This window comes from Anser brachyrhynchus (genome assembly GCF_964034855.1).
Source record: "Anser brachyrhynchus genome assembly, chromosome: 7".
NCBI classification, from domain to species: domain Eukaryota; kingdom Metazoa; phylum Chordata; class Aves; order Anseriformes; family Anatidae; genus Anser; species Anser brachyrhynchus.
This window is the reverse complement of record NC_137701.1, coordinates 3,090,713-3,105,024: the sequence shown is the minus strand read 5'-3', so window position 1 is coordinate 3,105,024 and position 14,312 is coordinate 3,090,713. Positions and strand designations below refer to the sequence as shown.

The 14,312-nt window shown below is 36.9% G+C and overlaps 1 protein-coding gene across 3 annotated transcripts in view; it reads right to left on the bottom strand.

The window, feature by feature from the left end:
* The window catches only part of GTF3C3 (general transcription factor IIIC subunit 3), a 35,770-nt gene that overhangs the window by 11,903 nt on the left and 9,555 nt on the right, over positions 1 to 14,312 (bottom strand). The window contains exons 9-20 of one of the 3 annotated variants that reach the window (XR_013953652.1): positions 13,914 to 14,006; positions 12,737 to 12,840; positions 12,266 to 12,437; positions 11,605 to 11,807; positions 10,910 to 11,011; positions 10,054 to 10,189; positions 9,178 to 9,415; positions 8,641 to 8,831; positions 7,558 to 7,682; positions 4,941 to 5,093; positions 3,873 to 4,010; positions 2,257 to 2,368 (exon numbers count right to left, since the gene is read on the bottom strand). Coding sequence is in view for 2 of the 3 variants with exons in the window: in XM_080599917.1 (XP_080456043.1) it covers positions 3,888 to 4,010; positions 4,941 to 5,093; positions 7,558 to 7,682; positions 8,641 to 8,831; positions 9,178 to 9,415; positions 10,054 to 10,189; positions 10,910 to 11,011; positions 11,605 to 11,807; positions 12,266 to 12,437; positions 12,737 to 12,840; positions 13,914 to 14,006 (1,640 nt within the window). In the remaining variant the exon portion in view is untranslated. Of the gene's footprint in view, positions 1 to 1,365; positions 2,369 to 3,872; positions 4,011 to 4,940; positions 5,094 to 7,557; positions 7,683 to 8,640; positions 8,832 to 9,177; positions 9,416 to 10,053; positions 10,190 to 10,909; positions 11,012 to 11,604; positions 11,808 to 12,265; positions 12,438 to 12,736; positions 12,841 to 13,913; positions 14,007 to 14,312 lie in introns of those variants that run through there. The other 2 variants (XM_080599917.1, XM_080599918.1) reach the window with 2 other exon arrangements.

Sequence of the window (14,312 nt, the reverse complement as noted above, 5' to 3'; positions counted from 1 at the left end):
GTAGCCCAAGGACACGGCAGGATTAGACCATCCTGCTTCTACAAAGATTTGGTCCTAAACTTTGACTTTACATGATAGTAGTCTGAACTAAGTCTGAGAGACCTGACCTCAGAGACCTCCTTGAAGCAAACAGATGTTCCAAGGAACAAGGGGTGGCTGAGCACACTGTTAAAACCAGTGTACATCTTTCATTCACCTGATCTTCATTAAATTGTGCTGCTAAAAAGAAGGCCTATCCAGCATGGGTTTAGCTTCATCCTAGTCAAATAGTTCCTTCAGAGATCAACTGGCATGTTTGCTGCACCTGCTCCTTAGATCTGCTTAGATGGTTTAGCAAAATCTGTGCGTCTCCACCTCCACAGTGCTCTCGGGCAAACAGCAATCAAAACTGTAATTTAGTTTTGCCTGGTGTTAACTCAAACTGTAATCACAGTTCAAAAAGTCTTCTGGAAGAGCACTTACAATTTAACATCCTTGTGTTTTAATGAATGAATCATATTTGAATGCATTTTTATTGACTGCTTAAGAAGGTTGCCTAATGAGGGACAAATGATTGTGACTTTGATGATTGTGACTTTGTCCTGTGCAAGAGGATGAAGCATGCTGCAACTGGCATGATGGCAGGACAACAGAGCCAATCACTCCCAGGTTTCCTCTGCAGGAGTTTTTACCAAGGTCCCATATACCTCAAGGGCTGGTTCTTCCTGCCTTCCTTGTTCCAGAATCCCCTGCGTCCTTTAGAGCAATGCATATAGTTACTTTGTATATTGAAATGCCAAGTCTGATTATATGCCTGTGGATGTTAAACATGGTATTTATATTTGTGTAGTAATGTTTTATTCAAGATTCAACACATCCTCTTGCTTCTTGTAAATTTGTTCAGCATTTATGGTGGAAAGCATTAAGATACAGTGTAATTGTAATGTATTAGTGTGTCACAGTCCCTATTACTTTTAGCATTAGCTTAAGGCTAGGTTATGTCTGCTTTAGCAAGTAATGCAGCTCTGTGCGTTGCATGAAGAATGAAATAGCTGGTCCAGATGTCTAGGATGAGTTTTGGGTTGAGTTTTACTTCAGATTTAGCACCATATTACAGAACTACAGGAGCAACAATTAAGAGACAACTCCGGGGTGTTCATTCCTGACCTTACAGTAAGAAGAAACCTTGGAGTTATCTTTGTGCTAAGGCAACCATAACCATGAAACAAATGAAGTAATCATACTGATTAAAACCAGGACTTTTTCTTGGAACAATATAAATTAGAAGCCTGTATCCCTTTGAAAGGCACAAAACAAGATATTTCTTTCCAAAAGCTATGGGGAAAACTACTGTATAAAACCCATTCAAACACCAAAAGTACATGATACATGAGATCTTGTAATTCTTTTCTTTAAACACAATAATTGCTAAACAGTTGTATAGTGATCTAGATAAACATATGTATTTTCTGTACACATCTCATGTTCTGCATTTTGCTTTTTCCTTAGGCAAGACAATTAACATGGGCTGTGCCTGTTTAAACTTATTTTCCTTGGGGAGTTCACATTTATACGGTGTCTGTTTTGTCTCTCTCTTTGTGTGAAGTCCAGTCTTCTCTAATGTCTGTCACTGCTGCACTACAGCAATGTAACATATTTCTTAAATGGTGTAAAATCTAATTGTGTGAAATCTAATTAAAGACTGCCTTATAACCATTAATGCAAGTTGGACATAGCTAAAGAATATTTAAGTCCTATCTTCATTTACAGTTTTTCTCCACAAACATTCCAGAAAGCTCTAGATAACTTACTTGTGATTTCCTCAAGACAAGCAGCATCTCTTCCTTCCAGATACTCAGAATTGTTTAGCGCAGCCGCTCTGAACACTTGCTCTGAACATTGCTAGCAATGTGAATTTTCCAGTCCATATTGACTGGGTTTATTTAAATGGAACTTTCTGTTATTTAGTGCTTAAAGACAATTTAGAAAACAGTTTAAAAGCATCCTGAGTGTATTTTTCTTTCTTTTTTTTTTTTCCACAAATGTTAAAAAAACATACCTCCTAGATTTACAGAACTAATTCAGAGTTCTAGCAGCAGTTATGGTCAAAAATAAAGTAATTTGTAGTAATACCCTAACACTGGTCAATTTCTAGGGCAATTCTTAAAAAATAAATTACAACAAAAACAACCTGTCAAGTCTATTTTATAAAATACACAAACAATAGGATTCTGAGTATTTTATACAGTTTTGCAAACAGAGTAATGCAAAGGGAACCTGTATGCTGGACCTCTCTGGCTTCTGTTTTCTAAGCATTAGTTCAATGCTGAGGACTGTACTTGCTGGGACATGAGAAGCCTTTTTCATGTGAAGGGACAGGAGTCATAAACTGCAAGAAGAAAAAAAATCCAAGGGGTTATAAGATGTGCAAAGCCCAATAAACAATAGGGAAAGCTTCAGTAGAGAATTTTTGCCCCAAGATGATGCAGCAACACTATGCTTGTACATACGTCACAAGTTAGCTCTAGTTCATGCAGCAAACAATTTGCTATCATGCCATAAAAACTGATGAGGTATCACAAAGAATAAGAAATGAAACAGAGGTGATGGAGTCACTTTCCTCCTGCCCTTTATGGTACTCCATACTGACATATAATTTAAATAACTATTTTAGTTATTTCTGCAAATTTAGCATGAGACTTGTATTAGGGCAGTGTTGCCTAGTACTATCTCCTATATACTATTTCCAATAAACATGCTGTGCTTTTCTGAATCAGTGGGACTTTCTTGGTGTTTGTCTCTTGCTTTTGCATCCTCAGTAGGGCCCAGCACTTATCTACCGAAGTGGATATGCACTACGTTATTATTTAATGTTTGAGCTGAGACAAAACTGTCTTGACCTTACTGCTATTCTAGATAACTCCACAACAGTCATTTCTTAAGCATTGATTGCAGTTGTGCAAAATGATTACAATACACAAATACACATAAAAGTGGGCTGAAAGCAAACAGCAGTAGTTAGCTGTGATACTATAAGTAACAAGTGCTCAGAAGGCAACAGCATGGCTTGTTTTCTATTCAGCATACTTTTTCAGCCTTATTTTGCTGTAGTACAGGAACCTTCCTGCGTATACATATAGCTATATTATCTTTATTATTCTCCTGCTGGGCTGGAAGCAGCCTGCTTCAACTACTGTATGCTACTGGTGCTACTGTTCAACTTTCAGAACTACTTAAAAATCCAGAACATTTGTAATATATTTTCAACAACAAGCGGTATATTATATTAATTTTTGCTATAAGCTATTCAGTAGCATACTTTTTTTTTTTACTGAGAATGAGTAAACAAACATCATTAACTTCAGAATTTTTATTAACAAGTTCAGAAGAAGGACAACCGTCACATGCATTTTAATGAAACAGAAACCAACCTCCTTGAAATAGAACAGCTGCTAGGAATATGAACTCCTAGAAAACATTGAACATTTAAAAGAGCTTGAAATACTGAATTCTCTAAGGATTTGTATGAGCCCATTTCCTTCTTTTGTATTAGAGTACAACCTCACTTGTAACTAGCTGTAATATTGCACATTGTTTTTCCTAAAGATAACACTGAGCTTCAGTTCTCTCTGTTTGATTCTGTACATGAGACTGAATATCAGGTTATAGAGTAGTTCATCAGAGAAGACACACTCGAGTATGTCAGCATCATACCTGGAACAGACTGTTCCCATCTATACATGATACAGTTCAAAAGTCAGCAGTAGAAAAAGTCTCAAACTTATATACAGCACAAGCCACGTCTTTGCCCACCTACAGCAAAAGCTGTATATAAAACCAGTTTCCCCAGCACTGCATAATGCAAGAATTAATACAAAGACTATCATTTCTACCTGCCACAAACTTCATCATACAACTGCGTAAGTATACAACATCTTCTGAGCCATTCTGATATTTCCACTGCTCTGATAAATAAGCGACAAGTTAAAGGCAGTATCTCTTCTCAAGTCTGTCTGATCAGTTTCTATTCCCTGTAAAAATAATAATAATAATATAATACAATATAATTAATAATTAAGTTACCTATATGCAAAGATAAGTATAAAATTGAAACTTGAGTAGCAGAGTGTAATCAAATCACATATTCATAGTTTGCATAGGCTTTCAGTTGTACAAACAATACTATTTCTTGTGCCCTCCCTCTGAGTTTCTGCCTGTTAATCACCAAAGTTATGTAAAAGTTATGTAATTACAAAGTTATGTAATTACATACTCAAAACATTAGCTGTAAATTTGATAGACAACTCATAAACCAGAAAAGTTCTACTGAATTTGTCTTTGTATGTAAAGTATTTCTGTAATCAGAATACAAATACTGCCTATATCTTTTACATGGTTGAAATATTGCTGCTTTGAACACCTGGTATTCACTAACACTAATGTTTCTTACTTTACCAACCCTTCCCCTTTTCTAAATAAACGTGTAATTCTTCTACCCACTCGTGTCAAAGCTAGGCATAAATTTTCTCTCATACCAAACTTGTAAATGTATTAGGATGATCTAATTCAGATCAGTTGCAGAGCAAACCCATGGCATTCTTAATCTTCTGCTGGTTCATATCACTCCAGCATGCTGGTTTATAAAACAGAAAACTTCCAGTTATAAAAAACTATATGCAATATATATTAAGTTCAGCTATTTATTCAGATCAAGTTTGGCAACCTTTTTTGCTGCTACTTCAAGCCTATTAGGAAATCCCTCAGAATACTTAAGTCTTTGAAATTCACACATGCATAAGTGTGTATCAGGTTACAATTAGACCTGGGTTTCCAGTGACAGGGAATTACAATACAAAGTGTTCTCAACTACAGAGATCTTACGTACTTAATTTAACTATGGCTGAGAAATTAACATTGACCTGTCTCTACCCGCTATATATAGAACTTAAAAGATACAGTACCTCCAAGGTGAGAGGAGGAAGTTCAAGTACTTTTTGGTAATAGTGGATTGCCAGGTGCAGTAATCCCAGCTGGTGAAGACTACGGCCAAGGTTGTAGAAAGATTCTTGACATGGTCCACGTAGGTCCAAATACCGGAAAAGGAAGGAAAACCCCTGTACACATACCATGCACATTGTGAATGTTCCCATTAAGAAGACAGACACAAAATATACTAGAGAAAAGACATTTAAATGTGTGTATTTGAACATTTAAATGTGTGTATTTGAACTTCTGATCCATGCTTTCCCACATTCCCCCAGAAATCACATTTGATTGTTGAGATTGTGTAAAATGTACTGTCAGTCTCAGTACCATTGATGGCAACAGGTGTATATATATATATATATTACAAATTGAGCACACAGTTATTTAGTATAGTGATCTATGGCACTAACTTGCTAAATAGGTATGTAATATATACACACATGCACAAACATAAAAGACCAGTTAATGTTCAGAAGAGCTAACTGTCTTAAAAAACATGCAGCTAAAAGAGACAGGCTAGAGCAAGATCTTAAAAAAATATATACATTAAAAGGTCACCCTCCTCCATCAGTTATTTTTTTGTTGTTCTTTGTGATTGTTTTATTTTTTAAACACAATAAACCTTCATTCCCTGTCCTCTCTTTGCCTTGGATAACAGAAAGAAATGGTTAAACTCTACTTTTCGCTGAACTCTGTGAAGTTCTGGAATGTAAGTGGTCTTGAGCTCTATGAATTTACTTCAATGCCAATTACCAGGGCAATTACCAGCAGGTCATTTTATAAAGTGGTTAAGAATAAACATCACTGAATAAAGGCATGAAAAAAATCATATATCCTAAGCAGAAGGCCTGTTCATGTCACTTGAAGCCAGCAGATGTTTTACTGCTACATCCCCAGCAGAATTTGAAAGGGTGCTCATACCCAGCAATGCCAGAGCTATGCCTTAACAAAACAAAGTGCTCTGTCAGTGTTAAACTTTCTTGCTTTTAGTTCAGAATTAAAATATATAATGATGTATTTAAACTATGTGACCAGCAGAATCCAAGGTATAATCTCTTTGCCAACCCTAGCCTGAATACCTGCTCCTCCTGTGGATCAGACACACAGGCAAGACCCCACAGGGACTTCATGCCTACTGGGGTGCTGATGGTCCAGAAGACACAAAAGAGGGCGATGCATAAAGTGACAGACTGGTGGAACTAACTGGTCTTGCTAATATGCTGACATGCTGTAATGCCAGAGAAGTCATTTGTTTCTCATCTGACGGATGTCTCTGCCTACCAGCTTGGAGTATTGTTCATTGCTCAAGGTTTGTATGATGCTACAAAGACAAACAGCTGCCTCCCATATGGAACAAAAGGGAGAAATAAAGGCAGATACAGTATTATTTTAAATTAAAATGCAGTGTTTTACTTTGCACTGAATGAGTCCTGAGGGAAACTTAGGGAGGATAGGTAAAAAAGGATTAGGAGGATTAGGCAAAAAAATGGAGCACACAACTTTTTCATCCTCTCCTGTGCAGCAATTTACATTTCATTTTGCTATCACTTTGGAATGTGATGATTCCATTGCAAATAGAGGTCTTTCTTTCCACGGACCATGTTGGTAATGAAAGAAGATAGCTCCTTCAACGTGAGGAATTAGTTCAGACGACAGCAGCTAGCGATTGTAATTTAGGTCACCAGCACGTCATTGTGGCTGAATTATTAACTACAACAGGAGCAAGAGAGAATGCAAAAAACCAGTGTCATAAAAGTAAGTAGTGAGAAGAGAGAAAAGCAGGGAACTGTATCACCGGAGGGTAACATAAATAGGACGTTTTTCAGTTACATTATAAAAGGAGAGCGTAGCAGCCCAGATAAGAAAGGCAAGTTATTTACAGAGAGAAGTGTCTAAATATATTAAAATTAGGCCAAAATCTGCAAGCCTAAAATGCCTTAAGTTGGATATTAACATAACTGGTCTTGTTTTAGAGTTGCAAAGGACCTACAGCTTTTGTCAAAATCCAATTACAAGCTACAGTGTTGCAGCAATTTTACAAGTCATGAGAGCTCAAGATCCTCATCATATGCTGCTGACTCTGCGCTCAGTAGCCACAGTATTTGAAAGGAATTCAAGTTAATGAAAAATACTGGTGGAGAGCACAGGAAATTGCTTTCAAGATTCTGTTTCTGTTCTGATCAGCCTGTGTTTTGTAACAATCTGACAGATGAAAGAAAAACCAAGAATAAGAAAGCTGAAAAACTGAGGGTAGCCTAGACTGGAGCTTGTGAGATCTTTATGTTACGAGCTATACTGAAGCACCCAAAAGGGGAAAGAGAAAAAGACAACAGGAAAAAGAAAACAAACAACACCTTCTAAGTCTGGAAAGTTTTTTTAAACTATGCAGTTTATGAGAAGTATGAGAAGATGAGATTCAGATGGGTGTAACTTTAGCTCAAAAGCATACTCACCTGTATTTATGTTTCACTACTTCCCTCTTTTGAAATGAGTTACTAGTTATGAGAAGTTATTTGAACACAGTATGTTGTTGCCATTATTGTCTGTAAGATACAAAGCTGGGAAACACTATAGGTAAAATTACTAACTTACCTGTACTAGAAGAGCATGCCTTTTCAACACATATTTCTGAGAAGCCATGTGGATGAAAGTTAATCCAATACAAAGACTGTACAACGGTTCATCGGGCTTTGCACGAAAGGCTTGCACATACTGTCCTAAAAGCAAATAGCTAAATCAGGATGTTTGTTGCAAAAAACATTCCTTGAGAATTTAAGGATGAATAAGCAAATCTTCAAATTAGAAGTGCAAACTAAGAAAAGAAACAGTTTAATATACCTACTTAAAAATACACAGAAAACAAATCCAGGAATTTATATACCGGATGTGTGGAGAATTACTGCTGTGTACAACAGTTGGGTTTTGAAAGTTCGGTTTTGTTATTTTGATTAAACTGTCACTGTTTATACCAGCTAGTCCTAGCTGTACCCTGGCTAGAATAATTATGCCCAAGTACATCAAATATTAGCACCTTATCGACTAAAAAAAAAAAATCAGTATTATTTAAAAGCATGCAAAGATAAATGAAGTAGTGAAAGATTACTGTCCCTCACACAGTGTGGCCCTTGGTTCATGACTAAGGCTTTCACGTATTACAGTGAAAACAAATAATAATTACTACTGGACAGCTATGGAACATGCATATGTAGATTTTATTTTAACAAAACCAATCATTAATTCATGAAGGAAACTGCATATTAACTACTTCTCACTTCTTCACAGTATGACTTCTTTTTGAGACAAAACAGTCGCATGCTCCATCTCCAACACATCTCAAGTGTGACATTTGGAGGGCTCATCTTAAAACAGTAGGTTTACTTCCAAGGCCTGCTGAATATGTCCAACCAACTTTATTTGCTGTAAGTTGGTCTGATTCTGTCTTTCTTGTTATTACCATCAGCTTTCAGTTATCTTTGCAAGTGGATTATTATTGCCACGTGTGCTAGACTTACCAGCTTAAGTTTTATTAGCAAAACTAGCGATGCTTTGTGTACAAAATAATCAAACCATCAGGTTAATGCTATGAAGCCATGCATAATTTTCTGATGTATGAAGAAAGTCTGTAAAAGAAACACTGAACTGTATTTGTTAAAATTAGAACAGTGATGACATTACCAAGAGCGTGCTTGAAACTGCCAGAGACAAATGCATTATGCCCATTTAGGACGCACAATGCATGATTATCAGGATTTTTCAGCATTAAGCGGAGACAAAAGCGATGGTGACGGACGTCCTGAGATTGCATAGTAACTTGATTGAAGATGTTCCACAGCTGAGGTTTATTGACATTTTCCATTACCATTATCCTATAGAATGAAACCCATACAAGAAATTAGTAAATGTTATAAAGTAAATACTATATCTGCAATAAAAACAGCCTAAGGGAATCAACAGCAGATCAATGACCTTGATTTGACCAACAAGAAAGTTGACGATGAAAGACAGAATGAAGGGTTTTGGTCAAATCAAACTACCTACTGCATTATTTTGGAATCAAAGGCTGTCAGAAAGCTCCTTTTGTTTCAATAGGCTTATCAGTTTTAGTGAAGGATGGAAAGCATTAGCCTGCCTCCTTCAGAAACCCAGCAGTATGACTACACCCTCACTGGAAAGAATTAGAGACCAGACTGTTCGGCTTTGTCAATTCCCCACCTGATATAGTTGTACGCTTTTCTGAAATTCTTGTCCAGAATTGCAGCAGAGAGCCCAAAGTATTCCAGCTCCTTGCGCTTTTGTCTATCATCATAAAATGAATAATATTCCAAAGAAGAATCTACTAGGAGCTCTGCCTCCTTGTACCGGGAGAGATCACACAAGGAATATATAGCCTTCAGGAGGAGGTTCCACCAGTCATCCTTTGTCAGAACACCCGTGAGAACAGCAAAAATTGCTAAAAATATTAAAGTCAGTAAGTCCAGAAAATTAAAATGAGATACTCTTTTTTTAAACAAACAAACAAACATGCATATATCAAACTGATCTTTTAGGCAAAATAAAGGTATTTACTTTTCTTCTCCCATTTAAGTGCAGTTCATAAAAAAAAAAAAAAAGGAAAAAAAAACAATCAAAACTTGGGAACAAATGGCAAAAAATACATGCAGTTAAAGCTGTAAACATACCACAGGAATGCATTAAAGTTGCCCCTCTTCATCTACCAAACAGTGCTTAAGAATGCGTAGTCTGGCTCAACCAAGTCTGGCCAGTTCAAAAATCACACCAACTTTAAAACACATATTTCTAATATTTTCTAGAGTTACAAGTATTACAGTTGGGCTGAAGGGAATGTTGGACCATACAATCTCTAGAGGTCCTTCTCAACCTAAATTATTCAGTAATTTTATTATTTTTCTCTGAATGGGGATTGTTCCCTGAAGTTACATTGTCTTCATTTGTGCTGCTTTCCTTGCCCTACAAATAAAACAATGTTAACATGAACTGCATGGATTTAACATGCAAAATAGTAACTTTTATTTCATTTTTCAGAACAAAGGGGTTCATCTTTTTGATTTATTTTTAATAAAATGTTACCTTTCGCATCACAATTTGCTGCCTCCTGGTCATCATTGTCAGAAATTTTATCCCTTGATACCTTAATAAGATAGAGGTGTCTCTCTCCAGATTTGGAACTAGATATCAAACACACCTGAGCTCTGCTCATTGCTACCTAGAAACAAATTTAAGGGCAGCATTTCAGATTACATTAATACATCCTACGTCAAAATCAGTTTCATTGCTGATTCATCTTGTTCACACTGTGTGCCAAAACAATCTGCAGCTTAGAAGTGCCACAACACAGTAAGCTCATGAGAGAGAACGTCAGCTATTCAGATAGTGCAATAAAATAGTAATGACTCTAATGAGATGGATAAAATCAAGGCCTAAATATTCCCCTCCCTCACTTCCAAGTTAAAGAAAATAAATAAATAAATAACACAAAACTACCACCACCACTGCTGTATTTGCTAGCTAAATAAATTCTTCTTTGCTCACTAAATAACAAGAAAAGACAGATTAAGTAATTCAAAAGGAAGTTATTGAAATACAAACTAGTATCCGCATAAAAGTAAATCTAAAGAAAGCATTATGTTGACTGCTAAATAGGTAAAAAGCAGCTTTAGCATTTGGTATGTTCTACATATATTCAGAAACAGCTATTATGAACTATGCTCACAAATGATACTGTTCTGCACACTACAGGTAGCAAACGACAGTATTATGGGTCCCTAGAATTAACAGGCTCCCTGCAAGACTTTTATCTAACAAAAATATGAAAACATTTGCATATCAATACCACTAGTTTTCTTCCTGGGTTTGTTTGTCCCTTGTCTTAACCCAACTCATAGCTGACAAGTTTGTTAAAGCAAAACTGCAAAAACTGGCTTACCTTCAACAGCATCGCCAGCATCGTAAGTAAAGTGTCTATGTAACCGTACATTTTGCCTTGGGAATACAACAATGTTGAACGATGGAGGAGTAGCTTTAATTCCTAGATGTTATTGAACATTATTATTCAACCACCCACAGACAGAGTTTATAAAACAATTTTGACTCAAAAAAGAACTAATAGGATTGTAAAAGCTTCTAGAGAACTGTAATCCTAGCCACCACACATAAAAACTCTTTAAACTGCCCTGCAGTGATTACTGTTTCAAATTCTTAAATTTCAGAGAGACTAAGCATCTCTCTTACTCATGGTGATAATGTTGCTGGAGAACAGATATAGACCTTTGCTAAGACAGCACTTACAATCAGTAGAGGCCAAACCATCTATCTAGTCTGTATGTAGCGTCTGCTAATCAACTTCATAGAAAGTCATTGGTGTCAAGACTGGTTCTCGGTGGCCAAAAGGTTGTATACAACATAAATTAATCAGGTGGGGCATTTTAGTGACAAAATGGTCAAGGAGAAAAAGCTATGAGGACTCATCCCTGATATCCTATAATGAATCATTCACTGTGCTGCAAAAGCTCACCATCCTATAGGTAAGTGTCAATCCCTGGCCCTATCTAGTTGATATCTTTGACCACTACCATAGTTTAGCAAATATCATAAACTGGAAGTACAGAGCACCTTACTCACCTGCTGAGCAGCATTAGCATCCTGAGCCAGTGTATCTGGATCATACATGGGTTCCAAAGCCTCCAGAGCTTTTTCAGGCCGACCCAGTTGCTGCTGAAGTGTTGAAAGTGAGATTCTTGCATCCAGATGCAACGGCGCAAGATCAACAACTTTGGCATAGCTCTCCGCAGCACGCTCCATGTGTCCCAAAGCCTTCAAGCATTCTAGATACAGCATAAACACCACCACACACTTAAATGGCAGAAAAAGAAGATTCAATGCAAGCAAAATAGTTAACATATTTTTCGGATGCTCCTCCAGTTAAAACCACTCAAAATATTAATTATTAAAGTGAAAATATTCAGAAATACACACTGATGCATCTATAGTTTCACTTACAGCATCGTCAGTTGATACAGAAGTGAATGGAGAACAGATGCTGTTCACTTAGATGAAAATAAAGTATTTTTAGTTGAAGAAAATTTCAGTCTGTAAGAAGAACAAGAAAACCCTCCATGACAGGGCTGTCATAGTAAACTCCAATTATAGTTTTGCAAATACTAATTATTGTTCAACACTTGCGTCTAAGTTCCAGTGATCTTAGACATAGTTCTCTGGAAATGCTCAGCACTGTCCTATCACCTCTCAGTACCACATGTTCAGCAGCCCTGATTCTTCTCACCTGCATGCCGAAGCCAGACAACAGCCAAGTTGTACCGTTCAGAACAGACAAGGGCACTCAGGAGAGGCAGTGCTGAGTTGTATTCGCCAACATCCAGAAATGCCTCTGCAACGTCCAAATACAAGTCACCCATTTCTTCTGGATTTTGTTCTACCAGAGTGGTCAAGAGAGGCTTTAAAAACAACAACAAATAGTAAAAACACAAATAAACAGCAACAACACCACTTTAAGATCTGGTTTTTTGAAGCTCACCTTTTTATGCTATGATTTTTAACACTTCCAACTGAATGCAAGACATATAAGGACAAAAATAGTATTTTTGTTATTAGATGTTTGCTAGGTGTCTGTCTTGAGGTGGGAGGAAAGCAAAAAATCTCCACAGCCCTCTCAATGACCTCAGTCATATGAAGACAGCAAAAATCACCTGCTTTGTTAATTTATCTTTGGATTTCTGAGTTGATTTCTACTTACATTGAGTGGCTCTAGGATGTTCAGGTGCACCAAACACACCATCAGCTTGACTGTGATATCTATGGGAACCCCCTCAGGTATGGAGCAGCTAACCTTCTCCACAGCTGTGAGAAGACAACAAATTTCTTTCTGAACAAACAAGTGTTTTCTGAACAAACAAATGTTTTAACAAGTATCTCCCATAGCCCCACATCCCCTCCAGGCTATGTTGAGCTACGATCAAGAAAGTATATTCTCAATGACTAGCAAATGTTGGTGTAGGCCTACCCTCTTCCCTTCCTTTGTATCTTTCCTGATTGTTGGAACAACTGACTCTGATCCTTATTATTTCATCTGAAATATCAAGTGCTATCAGTCTGCATCAACTTCAACAGCAAGATCCCGTAGGATGTGTTTGGAGCCTTCCCCCTCTGTCTTAAGATGTATTTGTTACATAAAGCTTTCCTTTAACAGCGTAGGCACCTGTACCCTCTTCTCCTTGCTTTCTCAAGGAAATATCCTGTATTAAGTGGCAAGCCCTGTATGTCAGGGACCTGGCTATATACATTGTTAAACACAGTTATCTACAAACTATTACATAATACCTAGAATGAATGCAGTCTGATGAGAACGCAAGCATGAGACAAAGTGGTACCAAATTAATGGTCACCCAGTAAAACTACACTATCATACTTACTGCACATGCAGTCACTAAACATCCTAAACTACCCTGTTCAAGTTCTCCTTCATCTTAATTCTTACACTGAAAATTGAAAGGGTGACGATTACAACCTAGGAAAACAGTAATTTCCAACTTAAAGCTTCCCTATGACCTTCTACATCCACATCCAATTACTGCATGTCACTGCATATTACTGCATGCTGATTAATTCATCATTCTCTGAACACCTTAATGCCCAGCATGAGAGCAACTATTCACCTGCTGGTATATTCACATAAAATAAAAAAATTCATTTTCAAAGTGGGTAAGCCCTGGGAGAATGTTTTTGACTTTGGTGGCTGGTTGGGTTAAAAGTAAATATTGAGTAAAGACAACAATACACAAGGAACCTTTTCTAGACAGCCCTATTTTCCTACTGTTAGAAATCTTTCATGATTTTGCTATGATTGCAACCTGATTCCTGAGAATATGATCAGTTCATAGAATTGTACTCGATTTAACAACTAAATTACTTACCTGCAGTGCTCGATTCAGCAACTGGATGACTTTGGCTGTCAGTCACTGCCTCCTCCTGGCTTTCCTGAGTTTCTACCACTGATGCTGTATCTTCTTAAACAGAAACAGATTTCCCTAAGTAGCACTGGCTAAGCCAAAAGTTACTTAATTTTGAATCCACATTTGACTGGTAGCTTACTCTTGTTTAAACTGAAAAGTGTACATTGTTTTGAAGGACAGCAGAGCAAGAAGCAATCAAAAAAAAGTTTTGAAGCAATCAAAAAAAAGTTTTAAAGCAACAGGTGGCGGGGAACCAAGACTTTCTGTAGTTTAGCAGCTTTGTCTTAAGAAATGAATATACTTCAAAATTAAGAAATGAATATACTTCAGATAACTTGGCAATACTGTGTTTTAATTCCC